The 23,348-nt window shown below is 56.9% G+C and overlaps 8 protein-coding genes across 8 annotated transcripts; 5 read left to right on the top strand and 3 right to left on the bottom strand.

Annotated features, from left to right (window-relative positions):
- Nucleotides 1-2,260: 2,260 nt before the first annotated feature.
- BKCO1_4100067 (protein piccolo) lies at nucleotides 2,261-3,386 on the bottom strand (the record flags this gene model as incomplete). Its single annotated transcript, XM_020275831.1, has 2 exons — nucleotides 2,261-2,668; nucleotides 2,736-3,386. 2 exons carry the CDS (start codon nucleotides 3,384-3,386, stop codon nucleotides 2,261-2,263), a joined length of 1,059 nt encoding a protein of 352 aa, XP_020128389.1.
- Nucleotides 3,387-3,857: 471 nt separating this feature from the next.
- BKCO1_4100066 (splicing factor 3b subunit 10) lies at nucleotides 3,858-4,449 on the top strand (the record flags this gene model as incomplete). Its single annotated transcript, XM_020275830.1, has 2 exons — nucleotides 3,858-4,154; nucleotides 4,213-4,449. The coding sequence occupies 2 exons, from the start codon at nucleotides 3,858-3,860 to the stop codon at nucleotides 4,447-4,449; spliced, it is 534 nt and encodes a 177-aa protein (XP_020128388.1).
- A 458-nt stretch (nucleotides 4,450-4,907) lies between these two features.
- BKCO1_4100065 (ankyrin repeat protein) lies at nucleotides 4,908-6,385 on the bottom strand (the record flags this gene model as incomplete). Its single annotated transcript, XM_020275829.1, has 2 exons — nucleotides 4,908-5,251; nucleotides 5,614-6,385. The coding sequence occupies 2 exons, from the start codon at nucleotides 6,383-6,385 to the stop codon at nucleotides 4,908-4,910; spliced, it is 1,116 nt and encodes a 371-aa protein (XP_020128391.1).
- Nucleotides 6,386-6,510: 125 nt separating this feature from the next.
- BKCO1_4100064 (dna-directed rna polymerase iii subunit rpc10) lies at nucleotides 6,511-7,154 on the top strand (the record flags this gene model as incomplete). Its single annotated transcript, XM_020275828.1, has 3 exons — nucleotides 6,511-6,520; nucleotides 6,646-6,968; nucleotides 7,122-7,154. 3 exons carry the CDS (start codon nucleotides 6,511-6,513, stop codon nucleotides 7,152-7,154), a joined length of 366 nt encoding a protein of 121 aa, XP_020128390.1.
- Nucleotides 7,155-9,389: 2,235 nt separating this feature from the next.
- BKCO1_4100063 (mediator of rna polymerase ii transcription subunit 31) lies at nucleotides 9,390-9,889 on the bottom strand (the record flags this gene model as incomplete). The annotated part of the gene is made up of 3 exons (XM_020275827.1): nucleotides 9,390-9,531; nucleotides 9,596-9,729; nucleotides 9,788-9,889. 3 exons carry the CDS (start codon nucleotides 9,887-9,889, stop codon nucleotides 9,390-9,392), a joined length of 378 nt encoding a protein of 125 aa, XP_020128385.1.
- A 1,116-nt stretch (nucleotides 9,890-11,005) lies between these two features.
- BKCO1_4100062 (pal1-domain-containing protein) lies at nucleotides 11,006-13,017 on the top strand (the record flags this gene model as incomplete). Its single annotated transcript, XM_020275826.1, has 4 exons — nucleotides 11,006-11,033; nucleotides 11,156-11,713; nucleotides 11,767-12,135; nucleotides 12,188-13,017. 4 exons carry the CDS (start codon nucleotides 11,006-11,008, stop codon nucleotides 13,015-13,017), a joined length of 1,785 nt encoding a protein of 594 aa, XP_020128384.1.
- Nucleotides 13,018-14,074: 1,057 nt separating this feature from the next.
- On the top strand, nucleotides 14,075-16,557 carry BKCO1_4100061 (uncharacterized protein; the record flags this gene model as incomplete). Its single annotated transcript, XM_020275825.1, has 3 exons — nucleotides 14,075-14,918; nucleotides 14,986-15,542; nucleotides 15,715-16,557. 3 exons carry the CDS (start codon nucleotides 14,075-14,077, stop codon nucleotides 16,555-16,557), a joined length of 2,244 nt encoding a protein of 747 aa, XP_020128387.1.
- An 827-nt stretch (nucleotides 16,558-17,384) lies between these two features.
- Nucleotides 17,385-21,681, top strand: BKCO1_4100060 (uncharacterized protein; the record flags this gene model as incomplete). Its single annotated transcript, XM_020275824.1, has 6 exons — nucleotides 17,385-17,830; nucleotides 17,921-18,146; nucleotides 18,198-18,263; nucleotides 18,340-18,609; nucleotides 18,659-18,896; nucleotides 18,953-21,681. The coding sequence occupies 6 exons, from the start codon at nucleotides 17,385-17,387 to the stop codon at nucleotides 21,679-21,681; spliced, it is 3,975 nt and encodes a 1,324-aa protein (XP_020128386.1).
- Nucleotides 21,682-23,348: the final 1,667 nt, after the last annotated feature.

Here is a 23,348-nt window from a genome sequence, read left to right as displayed (position 1 = left end):
GTTATATACACACACATATATATATGTGGTTGCGATGTTTGAAAAGTGTGCGTTGGCGGTTGGAGGGAGAATGTGTGTGTGTATGTGGTTGTATTCCCGTTGTTGCTCGCGTATGTAATAAGGGGTTTGGTCAGGTGTGGCGGTTGTGGTGTTGACAGGGTACGTAGGTGAGAGGAAGACGATGTCGATGTCGTCGGTGCAGACGCTCGTCTTTCTGCACGGCGGAATGGATTGTGCATGTCGAGATGGTAGCGATGGGTGATGGCATGTCCAGGAAGTTCACCTGCTGCTGTATGTGTGCCGAGATCGAGTTCAGCTGTTCACATGAACACATGGTCGTGATTGTTGGGTCGGGTGGTCAGGCCCTGATTGGGGGTCTTTAAAACCGTAACTAATCTTTCGTTTTACCTTCTTCTCTTCATCACTCTTCACGAGACTCTTCGGTACAAAGATGTTTGTTCTTGGTTCAATTATTCGGCATAGGCCACGATCTTACTGTTGCTATCCAGCTGGAGTACTTATGGTGCGGTGTGGCCGTAATGTTGTGAAGGTCATAGATCAGCTTGGTGAGGCGATCCATAGAGAGTGGACAGTGATACTCTGCATCAAGGTGGCTCCTGTGGAGGACAGCATCATCATATATAATCTACGATCGGCTATGGTTTGCGAATGATGCCAGATATCATCTACTTTTACATCGTACTCATCTACTCGGCGAAAGACCGAAGGAAGAGAAAGGACCAGTACGCGTCGAACAGAGCAACGGCCAAGTGTACTCTGTTGTCTCTCCTTCTATTCAGCGGCGGTGACGTAGTAAGTTGAGAGATATGTGTGCTTGTTTTTGTAATTGACAATTTCCAAAACTTTGACCGCAGTCTGCTTGTTTGCTCGCACGGGGTCAAAAAGGCTACGAGAAATGACGCTCGTGAGCCGCGACATTCCGTGTCATGCGCAGCGGGTGGAGGTAGGTGCTCGGTGGCACATCACTGCGGTCAGCGGCTCGTAGCGAGATGTCCGGGCGTGGCGGAGGCTTAGAAGGGTCTGTATCTCCCTTGTGGTTCTGGCACTGTAAAGTTTGGACACGGCTGATTCAAGGCAATAGTGCAGGGCAATCCATTCTCGATTACGTCGCGGTACCTTCAAACTGGTATGGGCGAGCGATGGTGAGTGCGAAGAGGTGCGGTATATATATAATTTTCAGCATCATTCGAAAGATATAATGAAGTTCTTCATCATTCAAGCACTATACTAACGCAACCTAAATACACTCATTAGAATATGTCTCTTAACTTATAATAGTCTATTGCAGTGCGTGCCAGCTGGGGAAGTGGCATGTTGGAAGTCCCGAACAGAAAGGAGCCAAGACAAGTAGGCTGTACTTCTTATCCCTGTCGTTTTTTCCCTTCGTATAGTATGCAAGTAGCCGCTCAGTGGTAGAAGACAAATAGTAGCTAGACCTCCCTTTATATTCTCAAAGTACTTACTAGAGCAAGTCAGTAGTATACTGAATGTGGGTACGTTCGCAAAGCGGAATAGCCATACTTATTCTTTCGTGACTCTTGGAGAGTATCTATTGAATAATCGGGATGAAACCGGCTTTTCCACACGGAAAGAATAAGCGCAGGCAATTGGACGTCTAAAGGATTGTACTTGTTCCGTTCGTCTACAAGGATCTAAGTTGGGCTGTATTTACTTAGTGGTTATGATGTTGATGTGAGGGTTAGATGTTAAGTGTGAGGTCTCAATTTGTATGTTATAAATCCACATTGGAGGAATCGCATATGGACGAAGGAAAGGACGTCGGGTGAACACCCAGGATGATCGGTCGAAGCAACCACACATCGTGGCAGGCGAAACGTGAGACAAGAGAGACAACAGGGAGGTCAGAGAAAAGAGGTAGTAGTTGGCTGTTCCTATGCTATGCTGCCTAGAGACAGTATTTTTATACTGTGATCCGTCCAGGCCGGCAGTTGTAGCCTCGGGCCTCAGGCAGGACCCCACCGTTCCTGCTCCCTGAGCCTAGAGACCTCACCATGTACGGTACGACCGGATCCTCCACTACCGCACTACCATTTGCTTCCTGTCCTGAGCATCCAACTCGCTCGTCAAAAGCTTCAATTCCTTTCATCGGAAGGGCCTCATGACTATTTCTCTTTCAATCCGTCCTCCAACTGTTCTCCAAAACCATCTGGCTCATTTTTCGGCACTTCTCAAGGTCAGCTGCATTCCCCTTAGAAAGGTCCGTGTGTGACGATCATTGTTACATATTCATCTTAGTGTGAGCATGGTCCGGGATTTTTCCTGTTGTCGCAGGTTGCGCTGCTGGCAGACCCCATTTGCCATGAGAAGGCCCACTATACGAAGATATCTTTCCCATTCTCATACTAGCAGGTGCAATTGGCGGGCCTTGCTTCGTGAGAGCGGGGGTCATTACCGAGGTTCCATTACTGATCGGAGGAGCGCTGAGGTACGACCATGGCTTTGGGGCTCTCATGTTAGCTGGAGCAGTTGGCGGAGCTCTTTTGGTGACATTGGGTGGTGTCACCGAAGTGGGAGCTTCATTCGAAGGCGTTCTTTCCACTGGATGAGTAAGGTCTTGTGTGGGTGCGAAATCGGTCATTTCAGTATCGTCTCTAGGCTCGGTCGACGGAGGCTTTCGTCGAGGAGCCTGAGGCAAGACAAGCCGTGATTAGCCAGAAGCAAAGACGAAAACAGGACAAGCAAGCTCAATGCACCTCGTCGACAGGTGCAGCGAGCTTTGTCCTCTTCGCCCTGCGTTCCTCCTTCTTCGCCTTGGCCTTTTCGATGATGCTGCGCTGTGCCTTGAGCTCGACCTCGCGCTGGTCGTTCAGCGCCTTGAGCTCCTTTTCGACCTTTTCCCTCTCTTCGATGGCGGCCTTGCGGGCCCTCGCGCGCTTCCGCATCTCGTCCAGCACTTCCTGAGTGGCTTCAGCCTTGCCGCGATCCAGATCTTCCTTCGTCTTGATGTTGTTGCGCTCCATCCACGCGCGGACCCAGGCCTTATCCTCCTCGGTTGGATCCGGATTTCCCCCTTCGTACGCGCCAGTTGGATGGGTAAGTTTGATTCCTGGGATTTCGGATTTGTATTGCCGGCGCGGGTCGTCCAATGGCAGAGGCAACTCTTCGTGCGGTACCGTGTCGCGACCAAGCAAGAAGGCCGGGAGCGGGCCATGAGACTCGATGCCATCGTTGGTGGGTGGGGGATCCAAGATGGCGCGCATCACGCTGTCTTCGAATTCGCGGTTGTAGGGTACCTCGGCGGGTGGGCGCGTCGGCATGGAATTGATGGGTGGAACATCGTCCATGGGAGTGTCCTCATTCGCGGAGCGGCTGGGTGAACCAGGGGTGATTGGTATTTCGGGCATGGTGAGGAGTCAAGTGACTGCGCGAATAACGAGGTCGTGAGGATTGCGCGGGTATATCAAGCTAAACCTGTGGAAGTGATGCTAAGACAACAGACTGGTGTGCCATGGAATGGAGGCAGAAAGGCGACAGTGTGATTGTGCGGCGGAGGATGGTACGGCGCGACGCCAATGGCGGCTTCCCGGGGAATTTGGCAAGGGCAGGCGGCGTGGAGGAAGCGGCGGCTGGCGTGCACTGCGTGAGAGGCAGGCGCGACGGCAGACGCGCGAACGGTCGAGGCAGGCACGCGACCCTGGCCGAAGTTTAGCCACGCCACCCCGCGACTTGAGGGCGATCGCCGCTGCCGCTTCATCCTCTTCCGTTACCTTCACCTCTGCCTCCAACAACGATTGCGCTCGCAGCAACCTGCCCAGCTTCCAATCGTAACCGCACTTCCCAAATCTCTATCACTACCACTTCCCACAACAGCAACTATGGTAAGTTTCGCCGCCTCACGTTGCCAGAAAATCTCGCTGACGCGCGACGCGCAGGCCGACAAGCTCCGCACCCAGCAGCAGCTCGAGCAGCTGCAGGCCCGCTACGTCGGTACCGGCCACGCCGATACCAGCCCGTTCGAGTTCAAGACGAACTACATGCGCGACTACCGCGCTTCGGTCATCGGACACCCTGAGCTGCTCCAGCACACCGCCATCGGCATGGGTGTGTCGCGCGAGAGGGTTCGCCTCGCTCAGATCGAGGCCATGATCGTCGCCGCCGGCCACGCCCCTCCGGTACAAGAATAACCCTAGTTTTGCAGTCATTTTGGAAAAAGGATAACTGCACTTACAGGGCACTGCCAAAAAGACGAAGACCAACGCCGAAGCTGAGGAAGAGAAGAAGGTCCAGCAGGCTGCCTCCAAGTGGGCCGAGGACTTCGGCCAGAAGGACAAGTTCAAGAAGATGAGCTTCTTCAAGGATGGCCTCGACAAGAAGGCCCCCGAGGAGGAGTCTTCCAAGGATGGTGCTTCGGATGTTGCTCCCAAGGACAACGTCAAGGAGTGTGAGGATGACAAGGACCAGAAGTGAGTAAGACTTGCGTCGCGCAGTAAGTACATCACCCTCTGTCATGGTTGAAGTATCCGCTAATACCCACTAGATCTTACTCCCAACATTCCTCTATCCTTGATACCCCAGGGGCTATCGGCGTTTGACGGTCATGAGCATTCTAAAGGTCATGGAGTTTACGAGAAAGATGGACGGATCCGGATTTCTTAATAGCCATCGGTTATACACAGGGCGGAACGAAACCCTGATATGAACACCCCAGCGTACATGGTCCAATGAAAGATTCAATGGACTCTACTGAGACTCGCTTGTTATGTGCCCTTTGCTCTGTGACCTATGAACACCTGAACCCCAAAGCCCTGAGACGCCTGCTCGTGCAAGCTGAGAGCTATCTATCAACTCTACCGCAACGCCCGTATTGTAATCCAAAATCGGATCTAAGCCACCCGTTCGTCATTTACCAAACCCGCGTCTCTCTCTCAATCGCTGTCGCTCCCGCTGCCAGTGGGGCCATCGTCGTCATCCTCCTCGACGACGTCGCCGCCGGCCGTCATGGCGAACTCGGCGCGCTGCAGCATCTTGCGCAGCTCCTGGTTGCGGGGGTCGACGAGGTCAAAGGGGCGCAGCTTGGCCTTGTTGCGTATCCGCGGGTCGCAGCCGGCGTCGACGAGTATGTCGACGACGTGCGCGCCATTCTCCCACTCGTCCTTGGCCAGCGCGTTGACGAAGCGCACCGCCTTGTGCAGCGGCGTGTCCTTCTCCATCCGGTCCGGCTCGTCGATCTCGAGGCCTTCCTGGTCGAGCAGGATGTCTAGGACGTCGTCTGTTTTGTGGTAGGGTAGGGTAGATTAGTAAAGGGGCGACGGATTGACCAAGGAAAAAAAAAGCCACAATATATGGAGATTTGGTCGGTGAGAGAGACATGACATGGGCATGAGATCGGACGGAAGGGGGGAGGCAGGGAGGGGCGGGAAGCGGATGTGAGACACGAGACTGGGATGTTGGACCGGCGGACATAGAGGAAGGGGTGAGGAGGTAGGTGGGCGTATTGGCTTTTTCTTTCTTTCCCAGACCATTCTTCCCCAAAAGCCGGAAGGGGAGGGGGCTTGTGTGTGTGTGTGTGTGCAAAAGCAATGTAGTACATCACTACTGGGAAAAGAGAGGGTCTTGTTTGTTTCAACGTACAGGCTCCGTTGGTCGCGGCCAAGTGCAGCACGCCGTTGCCGACGCCGTCGCGCGCGTCGTTCAGCGTCTTGGCTACGTGCTCTGCCGCCTTCTCGCCGCCGGCCGCGGATAGCTCCGCCAGCACCTCCTCCAGCAGCGACGTGTTGTTGCGCCGGCAGGCCTCCATCAGGAGCTCGCGCGGAGAAGCACCGTGATCGTCGGACATGGTGGTTGTATCGCCGAGTGCCGAGTGTTGTTTTCTTTTAGCGCCGTGGGCCTTGGAATGGGGGAGATTTGGTTTCTTGGTGGGGGGCCGCAGGAGCTTGGGGAGGGAGGCCAGGGAGGTCGAGACGGTGGACGCCTGAAGGGGAGCAGGACCGTCGTTCGCGATGTGGCTTCGTATCGTGGAGAGGGCGGACGCGCGGTTGTTCTGGTTCGTTTCGGCGGAGAGGCGGCGGCGGCGGCGGCTGGCGGGGGTCTCAGGAGGGGTGACGGATGAGGAGGGAGGGTGAGATTCTCGACTTGTCCCGTAACCCAGAACGTGAAGATGGGATTCGGAAGGGGCTTCGAAAGTGTGTATGCAGCGGCTGTCAGAATCGAGCAGTAACAAAAGCCGAGCAACCCAAAGGTGAATCAGGGAGCCCTTCCTGACGCGGAGGGTCTGCTGGCTGTTGGGCGCTTGGCGCGGCGGCGACTGACGGCGCGCTTCTGACTGGACCCTCCACAAGCCCACCTGCTGCAGGCAAAAGTCAAGGGACTTTTTGCCCGCCCGCTTTGCTGCAACCCCCGCCATGATCGACACCGGAGGCTTGCCGTTTTCTTGAGGCTTCTACATTTTCTGGCCATACACCGACCACTTTTCCTGCGCGCCACACCCGACGCTCTCGCTCAGACAACGAAGACTTATCGCGTTTCACGATGCTGCTCTGTACGTGTTATTTCCACCCGGCACTGCGTCTTCGAGGCTGTGCAGCCGGCGAGGTTTCTCGCTCCAGTCACCACCTTCGGAGCCAAAAAAAAAAAAGAACTACCGCTGACCACCACTCCATACAGTCTGCCCCGCCTGCTCCAACACGCTCACCGTCTCGCGCGTCCCGGACAACGTACCCGAGAACTCGGCCGACGCAGCGCTGCGCGGCAAGAACCGTTTCGAGTGCCGCAGCTGCCCGTACCAGTATGTCCTGGACCGCCGCTACTACGAGCGCAAGACGATGAAGCGCAAGGAGGTCGAGGACGTGCTGGGCGGCAAGGACGCGTGGGAAAACGTCGACCAGACCGAGGTCCAGTGCCCCAACATGCAGTGCGGCGGCGACCGCGCCTACTTCTACCAGATCCAGATCCGCAGCGCCGACGAGCCCATGACGTCGTTCTTCAAGGTGCGTCTGCTTCTTTTCCCTTCGTCTCGGGAGTGTTTCGTGTGGAGGATGGTCGGGGAAGGTTACAATGAGTGGAGTGTTTCGATTTGGGGAGGGGCGAGGATTGTCTTTCGCGTGTGGGATGGATGGCTGACTCTGAGGTCGTGTTCACAGTGCACCAAGTGCGCGAAGCAGTGGAGAGAGTAGCGACATGGTGGAGGACATGGGCTGTGCGGCCGAAAAAGCGTTGATGGAGTTTTGCATGGGTATGGGTTTCATTCTGCATGGCGACGGCGAAACAGAGGCATTGGACGGGTTTTCGAAGATTCACAGGCCCTGATACAAGGCACGGCGTTGGACGAGACACTTTTTTTTTGTGGGGGATGGATTGATGGGCAGTTTCGACGCCCAAGATGGAACGCCAATCTGAATTTAATGCATCACGGCGAGCTCGACTGCCGTGTGATGATCGATTCATGCGTACGACTCTTGCTCGAAGATCATTCCGCGCTAGGAGTCCGAGGTCGGTTCGCAGTAAGGTAATCGCGCCGCGGTGTCAGAGGAGATCGTCCGGGTAGTGACGCTTGGTTCATTAACCACGCAACCGGTTCCAGATCGATGATTCCATCAGTTTTCCGTCGTCAGAGGAGCACGCTTCACGCTCAGCTCGTTGACGATCGGTCACGTATTGTGAGACGCCGTGGCTTACTCGTATTGCACCAAGTGGAGCTGCTAACAGTGATGTTGTCGAAGGGGGGGAGAGGTGATAAGAAGCAAGATTATCTCGTAAACAGACTTCTCGTTACCGCAGTGCCACAGTGCTTTCTCGGTAGACATCGCGGGGTGGTGGCTGCAAAGCTAGGCGGTTCCACATTCCCTTGCGAAGGATGGAAGGAGTGCTGGTACGAACTCTGTGGAGCCGCAAGGCTTACAGCCCGGTGTCAGCAATAGCCGCCTTGTTCACGGCAAACCCATGCAGAATCGTACACGCATTCAGCAGACAACTGGTAGAGCCACATCTCAGCAGCTATGACACGTCAGTTCGCAAGAAGGATTGATGATGCCTCCACTTCACGGACAGTGCAGGACGAAAGGAGAGGGTCCTATCGTAAGATTATCGGCGTCGCTGTAGCGACCTGGTGCATGACCGTGCACGTCACCGGCAGGGCTCTCCCACATACATTCAGGGGAACGCGACACACTACTGTCGGAAAGGTGTCGAGATGCATGGGTTGTGGAGAGCATTTCGGCCAACCGTGAATCAGCGGCGCCACGAAGTAGCTCTGCGCCACTCCAGTCCACGACTCATGGACTGACTGCGCCGTGCCGGTTGCTCATGTACTCCTATTCCTCTCCACAGGTCACATGGGTGGCGGTTTCTTGTACGTATGCTGCTTCGGGACTACCGGATCCTTCGGCAAACTCCATGCGGGATGGTAGCGTGAGAATGGCAATTTGGGTCATGTCTGCGCCTTCTTCCGGTCTCGTTCCTAAGTGTTGTGGCGCATTATTGCCTAGAACACTACTGGCCGATATTCCGAGAGCTGGTCGGTTCGAAGAACGGTAGAGATATTAATAGCAAGGTAGAGAATCCTTGGCTCTTGATTATTCCAGCTGCGCAGAGGCTAATAGATGAAGCGTGCGTTGAACTGCGCGCAGAGCAGTGGTCACGATTGACACAAGTCCGCCACGGTTTCTTTGTCACTGGACGACGCGCGTCTAAAACATCCTGAAGCAAGGACGGGGAGGAATTGAATGTCTTTCGGAGGTCGGTTTTGGCGATAGGGCTGGCCAGGGATGTCATGGAAGCACCGCGACCGATTGATCTTGATGTCGGTTTAGGCTCATGATCTCAGAACAATAATGCATGGGCGGGCGGCATGGCTACTCGACTGCGCCGCACTACCACTACTAGTTAACTCGCCATACCGGCGTACCGAGTAGGACGGGGAATGTACACAGTAGGCACGCGAGAAACAAAAAAAGAACAACGATGAAGAGTGGCCCGCGCAACGTGTGCGTCCGACAGGTGGCACGACGCATTAACAGACAGGCGTTAAGATTGCACACGGCCGATTGGAAAAGGAATTTGATAACAGACGTCTGTGTATCCGCGAAGAATGCTCGCCTCGCGGGGATCTATCTGCAGCTTGGCGGCGATGTAGTCGGAAAAGATGCGCGTTTGGTTTTTTGGCTTCCGTTCAAGGTTTTTCTCCGCGACGCAGCTGCTGGGGTGGTGCAGATCATGGTAAACGTCAAACGCGTGGAGAAAGTCCCTGGCAACACGAGGTGCAAATGCTGCTCTCACACAACACCTTCCGCATACGGCGCCAATGCCTGGTGAGCAGCTGCAGCATGCAAGCCTCTTTCCGTCTGTCCATTCCACGGGATTTGGGCGGGGTTAATGGCGTGCTCACGGGACTCAATCTGAGATTGCAAATCTCATGGCCGGCCGTGACGATCTCCGGCGCTGGCTCGGACGCCTTCCTCAATCATGCGGCCGACGGTGTCCGGCATGATGATTTCCTTGCGGAATTGCTCTTGCTGGAGCAACTGCAGCGCGCGCAGCGTGGGGCCGGGGTGACTGTGGTAGCGCGGCGGGTCAGCTCCACCCGGCGGCGGAAGAGGGCGGCACTGGGATGACGTACGTGAGGTACTTTGCGTACTGGGGCTGAGCAAAGTACTGCAGGTAGTCGAGATACGCGACAAAGTCTGGGTTGTCCAGGTACTTCTGCACGGCCAGGTGGTTCAGGTACCACGGGTTGGCCAGGCACTGGACGAACTGCGACGGGTCAGCCTGGAGCTGTGCGCGTCCCCGGCCGGCGCATTTGTAATCTCACCTCCAGCTCCAGCTCGAAGCGGGTGAAGCCCCCGTAGAGCGGCTCTGCGGCGACAGCAGCAGGGGCAGGGGCGGCGCCCTCGGGTGCCTGGGCCAGGGCCATGTGCGCGTCGGGTCGGCGCTGGCTCGCGGGCGCGGTTGTGCAGCGGGAGGCGTGCGTGGTGAGGCGGCGGGCACGCGTGCCTCTGGGCTGGCTTCCGGCGACGAGGCGCTACCAAGCGGAGCTACGGATGCTAGGCGGAGCGCTGGCAGCTAGAAGCAGCGCTGGGGTGGCGGCAGGCTGGTTGGCTCGGCGTGGCCAGGAGGCTCCTCTCAGGGAGAGGCGGGGAGGGTCGTCGAATTTCCGGCGGCTGCGATGGCGCGCCGAAACGGGCACCAGCGCTTTCCCCGCAAGTTGGCAGCGGTTCGGCCTGGGTCGTGGCGAGATCGGGCGCGCGCGCCCTGATGGGGGCTGCCCGCGCGCGCTGCGCCGTGAGTGGCCAGGCCGCGGCGCAGGGTGCTGGCAGGGTGCCGGCAGGGCTGCGGACTGCGGCTGCACGCGCAGCGCTCATGGACACTTTTCGCGTCAGCCAGCGCGCGGTGGCTCTGGGCCGGCTGCAGTCGCGGGCGGGCGGCGGGCTGGCGGGCTGCGGGCTGGCTGGCTGGCTGGCTGGGCAGCGCGGCGTCTTCCTCAGCCGGGCCTCTGCGCACGCCAGGAACCGGCACCGCGCCAGCCTCGGCCGTTCTGGTGCTGGCAGTGGCCTGGGCGTGCGCATTTCGATCGCCAGGGTCACCGGGGTTGCAGCTGACTCGCTAACAATTTAGTCACCTCTGGCACCACGCCCTCAGCATTTGGTCGGCGAGAAACTTGGCGTGGTCTCGCTGCGTCGCTGCTGCCAGAGCGTACCTAAAAGAGACGGACAGCGCGCTGCGACTCCGCGAACCCCTCTTGCACGTCCTACCCGCCGTCCTGGAGCCCGCTGAGCCCGCGCCAGACCACCCACCCGGACACGCCCCTCCACTGTTTCAATCTCACTGCGCTATCATATCCGAGCAGCCTTTCATCATTCAGCATTCTTGGGCGCCCAAGCGTCGCCCGCGCAACAGCTCCAGCGCAGGCTGCCCGCTCTGTCCTACTCGTTGCGTCCCGCACACACGCAACACCTCATCTCTCGCCGTCGGTGGTCCTATTAGCAGCCGATCGTAATCGTCCAGCCAAGCTCGTCGTCGGGCGGCAATCATGTCGCTCGTCCAGCCCGCAGTGCCAGGTATGTTCCCCTGTTGCCAAACCATCCAGACATCCACACCTATGCTGCCGTCGCCGTTTCATGCGTCTCCTTGCGCGACATCCTTGCCCCATAGCGCCGCTGATTACGTCTCCCATTACTAGAGCGCCGGCCCTCGCCCGCCCTGTCGCTCAACTTATCTTCCAACAATCCCTTCCGCAACCGCGCTGCATCGCCCCAAGGCCTGCCGTCGCCGTCGCCCTCGCTGCCCACCCCGCGCACCACCGCCCAGCGTCCGCACTCGCGGAACCCCTTTTTGGCCGAGTTCGAGGCCTCCGCTCCGCAAACGCAGTTCCAAACGCAATTCCCTCCCTATCAAGCCAACAACATGGCCACCCCGTCTGACAAGCCCAACTACGCATCCGCTGCGGAAGAGCTGTTTGTACGTCGCGAGTCTATTTCCACGCCCCTGCTTCTGCCCGCAGATAAGCTCCGCTCTAAAGGCGCTTGTGCGACTGCCCGTCCGCCCTCTGCGCGACCCGCCCTCTGCACAAAATTATCTGCGCGCCCTCGCTCCTCGGTCACCATGTTCCCGCACTCTCGCTCACCGTCCGTCGAAATGGACAAGTTTGCCGTCTTCACGAAACTGTTTGCTGACTATCCGAAACACCAGGCCGAGATGAGCATTCAGGACAAGGATGATAAGAAGGCAGGCCCGACTGGTATGCACTTGTTGGCTCCCAACCCTCGGAATGACGTCGCTTACTCTTGGCAGGTGCTTCCTTCCCTCGTCCGCCTGGCCCGTCGCGATCGGGCACTGCTCCTGGGCGTCCGCCGCGCCCCGACGACGACCACCGCCGCAACGCCAGCGGCTCCCGGGCTCCTCCCCGTCGCCCCCCGCCTCGCGAGGAGCTCGACATTTTCAAGAGCCCCGGCCGCAGTGAGAACAGGAGGCCCCGTCGCAACTCTGAGTCTTCGATCATGGACAAGACGTCGATGGAGGATGAGCGCAGACGTCGCGAGAGGAGGCACAGGGAGCGCAAGGAGAGGGAATCCGGCCGCACCAAGGACGGCAAAGTGAGGAAGCCTAGGGGTCTTGACCTTATCGACAAGCTCGACGTCTCGGGCATTTACGGCCCCAGCAGTAAGTATATTTGGGGAGTGTTTTGCAACGTTTTACTGACAAATGTGCCTAGTGTTCCACCATGATGGTCCCTTCGATGCTTGCAACCCTCACCGTAACCGGAAGAGGGATCAGCGGGCCCCGATGCAGGCGTTCCCGGAGGGTTCCGCCAACAACGTCATGGGCGGTTCCGGTCCCGTCAACCAGAGCATGAACCTCGACCAGTTCCACGGTCGTGGCGCTGAGGGATTCTCGGACTTTTCGTCTGCCGCCCGCACTGATGCCGAGCCGCTCCCCAAGCCGTCTGCTGCCCAGACTGGCTTCTACAACCCGAAGGCAGATATCGAGGCCATCCACGGCGACGAGTCCAACGGTCTGGGAACGAGCACCTTCCTCGAGGGTGCCCCTGCGAGCAGGAAGGACTTGGAAAGGCGTGGCTCTGAGAACGATGGTCTAGGCAGCATGGGTGGTGGCGGTGGTCTTGCGCGTAAGAAGTCTCTCGCCCAGAGGATCCGCGGAATCTCGCAGCCCCGTCGCGACTACGGAGGACGCGTCGTGTCCCCTGATGCCCAGTACGAATTCCGCCGCCCGCCGCCGCCGCCCCCGAACGGCCAGAGCTCCCCGATGAGTGCAGGAGGCAGGGGCAAGATGCAGGAGAAGAACCCGTTCTTCGATGATTACGATGATGCGTACGAGAAGAAGGGCGCGTCGATCAGGATTTCGGAGCAGCAGAGGCCCGGTCGCGCTCGGGCACCGAGCTCCCCTGGACGGCCGAACTTGGAGAGACTGCCCACCGGCGAGGCTGGTCCAGCCGATGAGCCCAAGCCCAGCGGCTTCCTTACGCGCATGAAGTCCCTGAAGGGCGGCCCCAGGAAGCCCAAGCCCGAGAGGAGGCCGTCGTAAGGGCGCTGTCCAAGGGCGACAACAACAAGGAAATACTGTCTTAAGCACATGCATGCGTTGGATGAGGCCTTCGCATTGGTTACTGGCTTTACCTGGTCTCTGCTGCCGCGGCTCGGGGACGTTCGAGCGTTCGTCCCATGAGCACCGGTCGCTCCTGTCCACATCCCGCCGATTGCAGCGTGCGTCTCAAGGACGTCTGAAGGATAAACCACGCCCCACGACCAGGACATTGGCGACGGAGGACATGAGCACGTGGCGGGCTAGCTGCGTACTTACAAAATGACAGACTGGGCGGCCGGCTTTTTAATAATTCCTGTTGACTTCTTTTTCTGTACTATTTCTCCTACAGGTTCCCCGTCAAGATCGCCGGCGCTTTGAGGGGCAAGCGAAACTGGGCGCGATCGGCGAGTTTGGGTTGCGGATTCACTTTTTCTTTTCAATACCGGGTTCTGGACTGCTGGTCGGGTGGGGGTATGAATTAGGTTGACCGGAGGAATGCATCTCCCCCCTTTCAGGAAAACGGAGCGACGGACCAGTAGCAACAAGCACGGGTAGACACTGTTCGTCGTAGGAATGGAGCGATAAAAAAAAAAATGACAATAAGGCGTCTCAGGTGACTGAATGGACGGTGCCGTTGCAGGTGTGAGCGGATGGAGCGGCGCGAGGGGGCCGGGCGGTTGTTCGACGGGCAGTCAACGTACGATTCGGAGAGTTGTCAGTGCGAAGCGCTCTCTTCCAGAAGCATGCGCCACGACACCGTTGAACAACTCGCAGTCCCCACAATTTACTGGGTCCGCGGTGAAGATCATACATGTCCCTGACGCGGCATAAACTGCCATTGGACCAAGGCCAGCTTGGCAAACGCGGTTGGTGCTGACTGGACGTGCGCAAGATGGGTCCCCATCTGCCAGATCCAGCATCTGCGCCGCCGAGGATCTGTTTATATCTCGAGCCATGCATTTGAAGCTGCTCCCACCCGCAGCGCCACCAGCGGCCAGTTCCATCCAACCTCAGCCAGAGTAGATCTCGGGCCCACTGCCACCCTCGCCGCCCCCTCATGGACAACCGCAACGGCTACGGGCCGGTCAACGTCGACGACGGCTCCACGCTTCAGGGCGAGCCGCGGCGCAGCTCCATGGCGACGGAGCGCGACGGCATGTTCGACACGTCGCCGGCGCTGAAGGAAGCCAGCGCGTCCGTCATGAACGCCATGGCGGCGCCGTCGGGGCGCACGTCGATGAGCACGACGCGGACGTCGCGCGCGGTCGAACACTTCGACGGCAACCCCAACATCCCGCCCTACGAGTCCATCGCCGAGAACCCCGAGTACAACCGGGGCGCGTCGTCGAAGCGGATGCCGCCAGCCGGGTGGATTGACTTCATGGACCGCTGGCACGAGTACTGGATCGGCGAGCTGATAGCCGTGCTGGTGAGCCTGATCTGCTTCGCCGTCGCCATCTGGATCCTCGCCGACGCCGACGGCAAGCGGCTGGCCGACTGGGGGCCGTCCATCTCGCCCAATGCCATGGTCTCGACCTTCATCACCATCTCCCGCTTCCTCATGCTCGCCGTCCTGGCCGAGTGCATCGGCCAGCTGCGCTGGCTCTACTTCCAGCCCGCCGACAACAAACCGCGCCCGCTGGCCGACCTGGACCTCTTCGACGGCGCCAGCCGCGGGCCCATCGGGTGCGTGAAGCTGCTGCTGCGGCTGCGGGCGGATGCGCTGGTTGCGTCGTGGGCTGCATTAGTCGTGGTCGTCGCGCTGGCCATGGATCCCTTCGCGCAGCAGATCCTCTCGTTTCCGTCGCGGATCGCGCCGCTCGACAGTGCGATCGCGATCAACGGCACTTGGCTCCCTGCTGTCCAGGGTATCGAATCGGACAGCGAGCTCCTTTCCGCCGGTAAGAGACTGCCAAGTGGTTGCTTGTGAAGTGAAACCCGACTAATCCTTTCATTCGCTCGTCGCAGCCAACTTACGCAAAACCATTTTCGGCGCCCTCGTGGGCCTCGAAGAACAAATCGACTTTGGCTGCCCAACCGGGAACTGCACCTGGGACGCATTCAGCTCGCTGGGGCTGTGCAGCGTCTGCGAGGACGTGTCGAGCTCCGTCACGCCGACTTGCTCGAACTCTTCGACTTCTTATTCGGAACTGTCTCCCGAAACCATCGCCAACGCGACGTGCCCGCAGCTTACTTACACCTTGTCTGACTACCATAATCTGACCCTCGTCCTGCAGAACGGCTCCCTCGTCGAGCAATCGCTGACGGGCGCGGCCGCCGGCAATGCGCTGCACAACCAGGACCCCCTCGGCAAGCTCTATACGCTCGTCAGGTCCGTTGCGAGCGAGGCGTATCCGGCCGGCATCAAGGATCCGCGCTTGTTCGAGTTCGCGGTGGCGCAGTTGATGGTCGGAGAGGAGGCGTCGGGGCAAGCGTGGGATGCGAGTACCTTGGCGAGTCCGAAGTGGAATGTCACTGCGTGCGCGGTCAGTTGGTGTGCCAAAGTGTACGAGGACGTTGAGGTGGTATGTTGAATCTTTGTTTTCCTTTCACATCTTTACCTTTTGCGGGGTTCGATTGGGTCTTCTGTGAGGGAAATTGTTCTTCAGGGGATGAAGCACTTGCCTGGGCGGGACTGAGCTCCCACTTTCACCTTACGAAAGCAAAACGACGACTAACCAGCCGCGCCTCCTCCAGAAAAACGGAAAACTCCTCAACGCCACGCCCCGCGACGTCGAGCTCACGGCAACCTCATCCAGCGACTGCTGGACCTCGTCCACCTGCCAAGAATTCCAGCCCACGAACTCGTCCGCCCTACCGGCCTCGAACTCCTCCGACAGCACCACCACCACCAACTCCTCCAACACCACCACGACCTTCACCCTCGCCCTCACCAACACCACCACCTCCCCCTTCTCCCCCCTCCTCTCCACCGACCACAACATCACCCTCGCCACCAACCGCACCGACCCCTCCTCCACCAACGAATCCTTCCAAATCGCCACCGCCCACGCCCCCGCCCTCTCCCCCTCCACCCTCCTCTGGCAAACCCCCTCCATCTCCACCTTCTTTTCCGCCCTCTCCTTCGCCCTCACCACCTCCCTCCTCCTCACTTCCTCCCCCAACACCACCACATCCCTCAATTCCCTATCCACCCCCATCCCCGGCCACCCCCTCGCCCCCCAACCCATCATCACAACCTCCTGGCCCTGGCTCGCCCTCCCCGCCTTCGTCGTCGCCTCCGCGCTCGTCATACTCGCGACGTGCGTGGTGCTCACGCGCATGAAGGGCCCCGACGAGCGCGTCGCGTGGAAGGCGAGCAACTTGCCGCTGCTGCTGCTGTGCCCGCCGCGCGGCGAGTGGAGGGAGGACGAGTGGCGGAAGGGGAGGGGGAGGGGCAGGGTCGGCGTCGTGGTGAGGGGGATGAGGGGGAGGTTGGATGTGCAGATGCAGCCGGGTGGTGGGGAGAAGGGGGAGAAGGGGAAGAGTGGGGGTGGTGGGGTTGGTGGCGGGGGTGGGGTGGGGTTTGTGAGGGGATGAGTTGGTGGGAGGAGGGGGAGAGATGGAGAGACGGGGAGGAGATGGGGGTAAAGAGGTGTGATTTTGGACTAGGAGGACGTGGCGTGGATAGGATGGGGGAAGGAGGCTCGGGGTTTGGAGCCTTTTGGAGATTAGAGCTTTTAACGACTAGTTTATGAATGTTAATGTCTTTGTTTTTGACTGTTGGGGCGGTCGGAGTTTAGCTCAATTATGATACGTAGGCGAAGTTGTGCTGACGACCTTAGTAGTGCTGGCAAGGTTACTCGCAAAGGCAAGCGCCGGTGCATGGTTGAAAGCAAACCCTACAGAAATCCGCGCTTCAGGGAATCGGATTGTGTGGGATGAGGGCCTCTTTACTATACTGAATCTACGTAGTCTAGATCTCTGACAGGGATTATATATGACAGGCTTCTTATCGCACTTGAGAAGAGGATGCAGCGCCGCACTTGTTTTCAGTGCTAGTTAAAGGCCTTATATTGTCTGACACTTCTCACTAACGTGTTTGACGGTGTAATGGGTTTGACGGTGTAATGGGTCATCGAATTATGAGGCTACATTGGGTCGCCTCTTGTTGATGACCGAAGAAATTTCACGAGTGCCGCCACAGAATTTCGTTGGCTAACCCATTACACCGTCGAACACGTTATTGGCCGGATGTTCGCCCCACCGAAGCAACGCCTTGGCGGCTGATGCCTGCCTTGCATTCACCGTCCCATCGCAAGGAAGCGGCGGCCTTCGTCCCCATAACAACAACAACCAAAAAACTTCGTCAGCACACATCCATTATGCCAGAGCCCTGACAGCGTCTTCGGTCCGCTTCGACAGAAATGCCGCCGCAACAAACAACCCAGAAGGAACCTGCAACAGCCGCAGATCGCCGCACCACTGACAAGGCTGAGCAACGCGACGGGTCTCGCATGGCCAGCACAATCCGCCCGGATACCGTGTTCAGGCTAAGATGTATACCAAAGAAGTATGGGAGCGGGGATATCCCAGATCTGGCGAGAAAGGCATTGAGCCAGGGCGGAGACTTCTCCGTGAAGGTCGGCTCGCTCGCGCGGAGCCCCTACCGGAATGACGAGCTGGTTGCGACGTTGGCCATGCATGGAGCGAGAGATGTCCTGCTCAAGATTCCAACTCTCGCTGGTAACGAGCACGAGTGGCAGCTGGATGTGGATCTCGGAGAAGGAGGTTTGCTGAGCTTGCGCTTGGATGTGCATTTTCATGGGCTTACGCCATTGCACGGGGTTAATGAGGCTGAATATACGAGCGAGTAAGTGCATGACTGAACATCTTTGGACGCTGCCTTCGGATGCTGCACTTTCCGCACCTTTGTGTACAGATCCACTGACATTGCGGATAGCATCATAGCCCTTTCGGGCCTCAACGGTCACGCCTACGGTTCTTTCAAACAGCGAGGAGGGCCTTTCATGTGGCTCCGTGATGGATTACCGAGAGATCTGCCGAACGCTCGAGTTCTCATATATGGCTATGACACACAATTGCAAGGAAGCACCTCTGTCCAAAACCTCACAGACCTTGGCCTGAGTCTACGCACAGCAATAGTGGATTTACTGGCTACAACAATTGTAAGTTTGCGTGATCACGAAATAGATGGTGCTGATTCTTGAAATCCACAGGAAAACCATTGCTGCAGGCCCATTGTGTTCATTGGACACAGTCTTGGTGGCCTTGTCATCAAAGAAGTCAGTGCCCTAGTGTCCTTTTCAGTCGCAAGTGTACTTTACTCTACAAAAGAAAAAGGTACTGACCCTGTTCAAGGCCTTCATACATATGAAGGATGGCACATACAGCGCAATCTTGAATGCCACACGTGGATTTCTCTTCTTCGGAGTGCCGAATCTCGGCATGAAGACAGAATCTTTGGTACCCATGGTAGGAGACCAGCCCAACCGCGGCCTTCTTGAAACACTGGGAAACAATTCTGCACTGTTGCGGCGCCATCAAGACGAGTTTCCGAGGACATTCCAACCAAGAACGATCCAAATTTCGAGCTTCTACGAGACAAAACTTTCACGGACTGCGTGCAAGGTGAGCTTATCCGTCTGCTTCAGAAATATATTAGTAACAAGAGATACAGGTCGGCAATATCTGGAAAATGCAAGGGCCCGAAGAATTGCTTGTTGACTTTGGCTCAGCCACTATTGGAAGCACAAAATATCAGCCCATGGACCGTGATCATTCCGATATGGTGAAGTTCAACGGCGCAGATGATCCAAATTATCGTGCCGCAGTTGTTCAAATTAAGCAACTACACAGCGAGGCAGGCTTTCAGGTCGACGATATGGGTCCCAGCGTTGTCTGCGGAGATGATTTGGGTGAGTATAGTCGGAATCGTTGACATCTTTGAATTCCGTACTGAGAATACTGCCAGCGTGCTTGCGATCCTTGGCATTTCCGGGACAAGACTGGCACCGCGATGGTGTCGTGACAGCGGATGGCACTTGCGACTGGATATTTTCCCACGACAAGTTCCGTAGTTGGTCCCAGAATCCTCGACAACTCCTCTGGATCCGTGGGAAGCCAGGATCAGGCAAATCAACTGCTATGAAGCACATCTTTCAATCTTTTGAAAGCCAAAAGAGCGATGGAGAGATTTTGGCAACGTTCTTCTTCAACGGAAGAAGCGGCAATTTTTTGAACACATTATCCGCATTTTACCGCGCAATACTCAACCAAATCCTGCCGCACTTCTCCAAGCACCTTTCGGAGTTGACTTCAAGCTTCAAGAAAAAAGAAAAAGCTCAAAAAGGGACTTGGACCTGGACTGTTGACGAACTTCATCGCTTCTTTGCTGCGGTGATCCCGGCAGTCTCGAAAACGCATCACGTGTGTATACTCGTAGATGCCTTGGACGAGTCCGGAGAGGAGAATGCTTGTCAACTCATCAGCCAGTTTGAGAAGATTCTGGATGCTGTCCATAAGAACGGTGGTGTACTGAAAATCTGCTTCTCGTGCAGACACTACCCAATCCTCGTATTGAACGCCGGAATTACAATCACCATGGAGGATCAAAATCGGACTGATATCGAGAAGTTTGTCAAAGAGCGGCTGCAAGGCTTCAAAGAGGAGGAAAGAAGGGTCCTGAAGGCTGAGATCCAATCAAAAGCCCAGGGTGTATTCCAATGGGCGCGATTGGTGATTGAGAGAGCCATATCCCTGAGGAAAAAGCGGAGGTCTTTTGACTACATCATCGAGTCAATCAGGCACATACCCAAGGAGCTTGAGGAGTTATATCGAAACCTGCTTTTGGCACCTGAGCTGAACGAAGACCCGGATGAGCGGCGACAAACCCTAAAGCTGTTTCGATGGATGTGTCTCTCTCCCCGCCCTCTGACACGTGCGGAAATCCAGCACGCCTTGGCAGTCGATGCTGAGATGACTTTTACGTCAGTGCGGGAATATATGCTCGGACGAGACTTCACAAGCGACAACGACGATCTCGTAGAAGTTGTCAAAGACCTATCTCGAGGGCTTGCCGAGTTCCGACCACACGGCCGCGAAGTCATGCTGCAACCAATTCACCAAACTGTCCAGGACTATCTCCTTGCATCCGGCCTCAGGGACTTACATGGAGACACTTCCAGTGACCCTTTCGATAGCGGACACTACCACATTTTGAAGTCTTGTGTCAAGTTTCTGCAACTGGACGAGATCATGAGGACGAGTCCGTCCCCATACTCTTCCAGTGGTGGTGCTGCGTGGTACCCACAGCCACTTCTTGACTATGCGTTGCACTTCGTACCATACCATCTTCAACGGATCGGGATGGCTGAAGTTGTTTCGGGAGACTTGCTCGAAATTTTTCACTGGCCATTCGAAGGGTCCATAATCGATAGATGGGCCACTTTATGTATGCCACTTGCGTATAAGAAGTATTGGGGCGTAAGATATCATCAGCTAATGATACCGAAAACCTTAAAACTTGAATTCCTTGAGCCTCTCGATTGGCCGAGAAAAGGCTCACGGTTGTTGCATCTGGCTGCGGTGCTCGGGAAAACGGAGATTCTGGACCTTATGTTCGAGCGAGCCCGAGATATCGAACCCCAGGCAAAAGACTCGCATGGCTACAGCCCTTTGGTGATGGCTCTTGTGGCTAGACAAGAATCCTTCGCGATCAAGCTCCTTTCACGATTCCCTCATATCATCAGGAGTGAGCTAGTGGCACGTCCCTGGCCCGCGGCTCATATCGCTGCTGCAAACGGACTTCAAGAAGTTCTTTCGATGTCGCATGAGCATGGAATGAACCCCAACGGGTGTGCTCGGTGGCAAAAGAGAAAGTATACCCTTCTATCCGTGGCGATCAAGCATGAACAAGTGGATACATGCAATTGGTTGCTTGATCTCGGGGCCGAGCCAAACACGGTAGACGGCGACTTGCAGAGCCCTCTGACAAATGCGATCATGCTTGGCAGACATGAAAGCCTGTGCAACTCACTCATCTCTCATGGCGCTCACATCATACGAGCGCTTGAAGACCTGGATAGATCTGGGACATTCTACAGGCTCACGAACACACAAGAAACATTGATAAAGGGACTTCTTAGTCATATCCCAAACCCTCTACATACCATTACAGCTCGAGGCATGGTGGAGACCTTTCGCTTCTTAACCGAGCGCTGCGGGTTTGACATCAATCTTCAGAATGAATCTGGTGAAACGCCACTCTTTGTCGCCGTTAAGATGGGCAATTCCCGGATGATACAACATCTAGTCTGGCAGCGCGAGATCAAACTGCTCACAAAAGAGCAATGGCTGATGCTACGTTTCGACCCAAAAATCAGAAATGAATATTCTCGCGCCGTGCAGCTGGTGTGGAGTGATGGAATGGAGAGGAAAATGCACGCGGCTTTCAGGGTTCCGCATTGGCCAACTTTTCTTGAGGATTCCATCAAGGAGCTAGAACGCTTGCGAGAAATGAAACAGTCATTGGAAGATTCTAAAATCTTCTACAACGGTATCTACATTGGCAAGGTTGGTGACGGCTCTCATCTCGGATTAAAGTCTTCTTCGGGCGATGGTGAAGGCCGGAAAAGAAAACGAGACGGCGACCACCCCGCTGTTGAAGGACACAGAGCCGCAAAAAGCAACCACCCCGGATAGATGGCCTGGTCATACCTAGTCCTACCTCTTGTACGTACATAGTCTCTGCGGGCTGTAAAGCACTTGAAATGGCCAGTTCATGGACAACCGCGGCACGGTGGGTTGCGGAAGATGTCATCGTACTTCTTTCCCGTGCCCCGATGAAAGATGCGGCACTACGCCACGTGGATGATCGAGGTGATAACACATCTGGACATGAGGTAGGAGGAGGGAGGGAGGGAGGGAGGCAACGGCTCTGTGCAGAGACCGATGTGCAGGGGAGAGAGGCTCATCGAGATATTCTACAATCCGCCGTGGTGGCCCTTTACCTTTCCGCCTTTGCCGTCTGCCGGTTAGCGAATCGCCCGATCAGACGGGGGAAGACGGCACATCCCGCGTATGTGCCGGTAGATGTGAAGGAGATGGTGGGGAGGAGGGTGGTGGCGCCACAACAGCCGCAAGATTCCCCACCGGTTCCGTTGACCGATAAATATCCGTACAGTGCATCATGCATCGCGCGGGAGAGCTTGATGAGAAAACCTCGTATCACGCCGGGCTGAAGGTGAGGATAAATGAAAAATCTCATGAGTAATAAGCCGGGGGGCGAAGCTCGGAGTTTTGATGAGTGAGAAGTTGCGCACGCGGGCGGCGAGCGAGCATATGATGCCGTGATGATGATAGTCGGGTACCTTACTTACAGCCACTTTTACGGGACGACTTGGCGCGGGAAACAAGGGCGGAGAGAGAGAAGGGGAGCAATCAAGGCGAGAGGCGAGAGGCGAGGCGCTTCTTTTTTCCTCTCCTATCCTCCCTCCTCCGGGATCGGTTTACCCTGAGACTTGCAAGGGATCCCTTCTCTCTTCTTTTTTTTTTTTAACTTTCGCTCTGGGCGCGACGAGTCAGGGTGCAGTTAGTATTCATGCTGTAACTCATTTGGGCAGGTTTTCCACGGAGACGGGAGGAGGAGGATCGATTGCCAAGGGCGCTATGCCAGGTGTACGGCAGTTGACGCGGGCGGACTGTGGCGTTTCTTTCCGGAGGCCGGACCGAGAAGGCGGCGCTACTACTACCTACAGTGCGGAAGAGATCAGGGACGACGCGGGGGGGCGGCGGAATGGCACGACGATGGGGCTCGGCAAAAGCGAGGGAACCTTAGGCGGGCGACTGGCGGTGGGCAGCACCAAGTTCGTATCGGGGCATGCAGAAGGATTACGCTCGTTGGGGTGAGATGGGATGAGGGGCGTTCGATAATGCGGTCACCGGCGGCGGCGGCTCCTCTCAGGCTGGCTGCTCGACGACATGGGGCGTGGGCAGTGGGCACGGGGCGGGTGGATTCTCGCGCGGGGAGCAAACAAGCGAGCGAGAGCGGGCGAGAGCGGGCATGGGCCGGCATCGAATCCGGGGACCGGGGGTGTGGGAATGCTAATGGGGTGCAAGGTGCAAGCCCAAGGCGCGGTGTGCGGAACAATAATCCATCATCACCTCACCTCGCCTCACCCGCGCAGATGCGACCTCCGCCTGCAACGCCAGAACCCCGCATTGCGAAAGGACGCCCGGCGGCTGACGGGCGTTTTGGTGGCGGTTCGGAGAGGCTTGACGGGTGACGACGTTGCCAGGCCGGTGATGAGGCCTCCCACCCCCAGAGTTTTCCGCGCGCCACCGCCGGCCTTTAGCCGGCCATCTCTGGG

The sequence above is a fragment of the Diplodia corticola genome (genome assembly GCF_001883845.1).
Source record: "Diplodia corticola strain CBS 112549 chromosome Unknown scaffold41, whole genome shotgun sequence".
Lineage (NCBI taxonomy): Eukaryota > Fungi > Ascomycota > Dothideomycetes > Botryosphaeriales > Botryosphaeriaceae > Diplodia > Diplodia corticola.
Note: the sequence above shows the minus strand (reverse complement) of the source record. Positions and strands in the feature narration are given on the sequence as shown.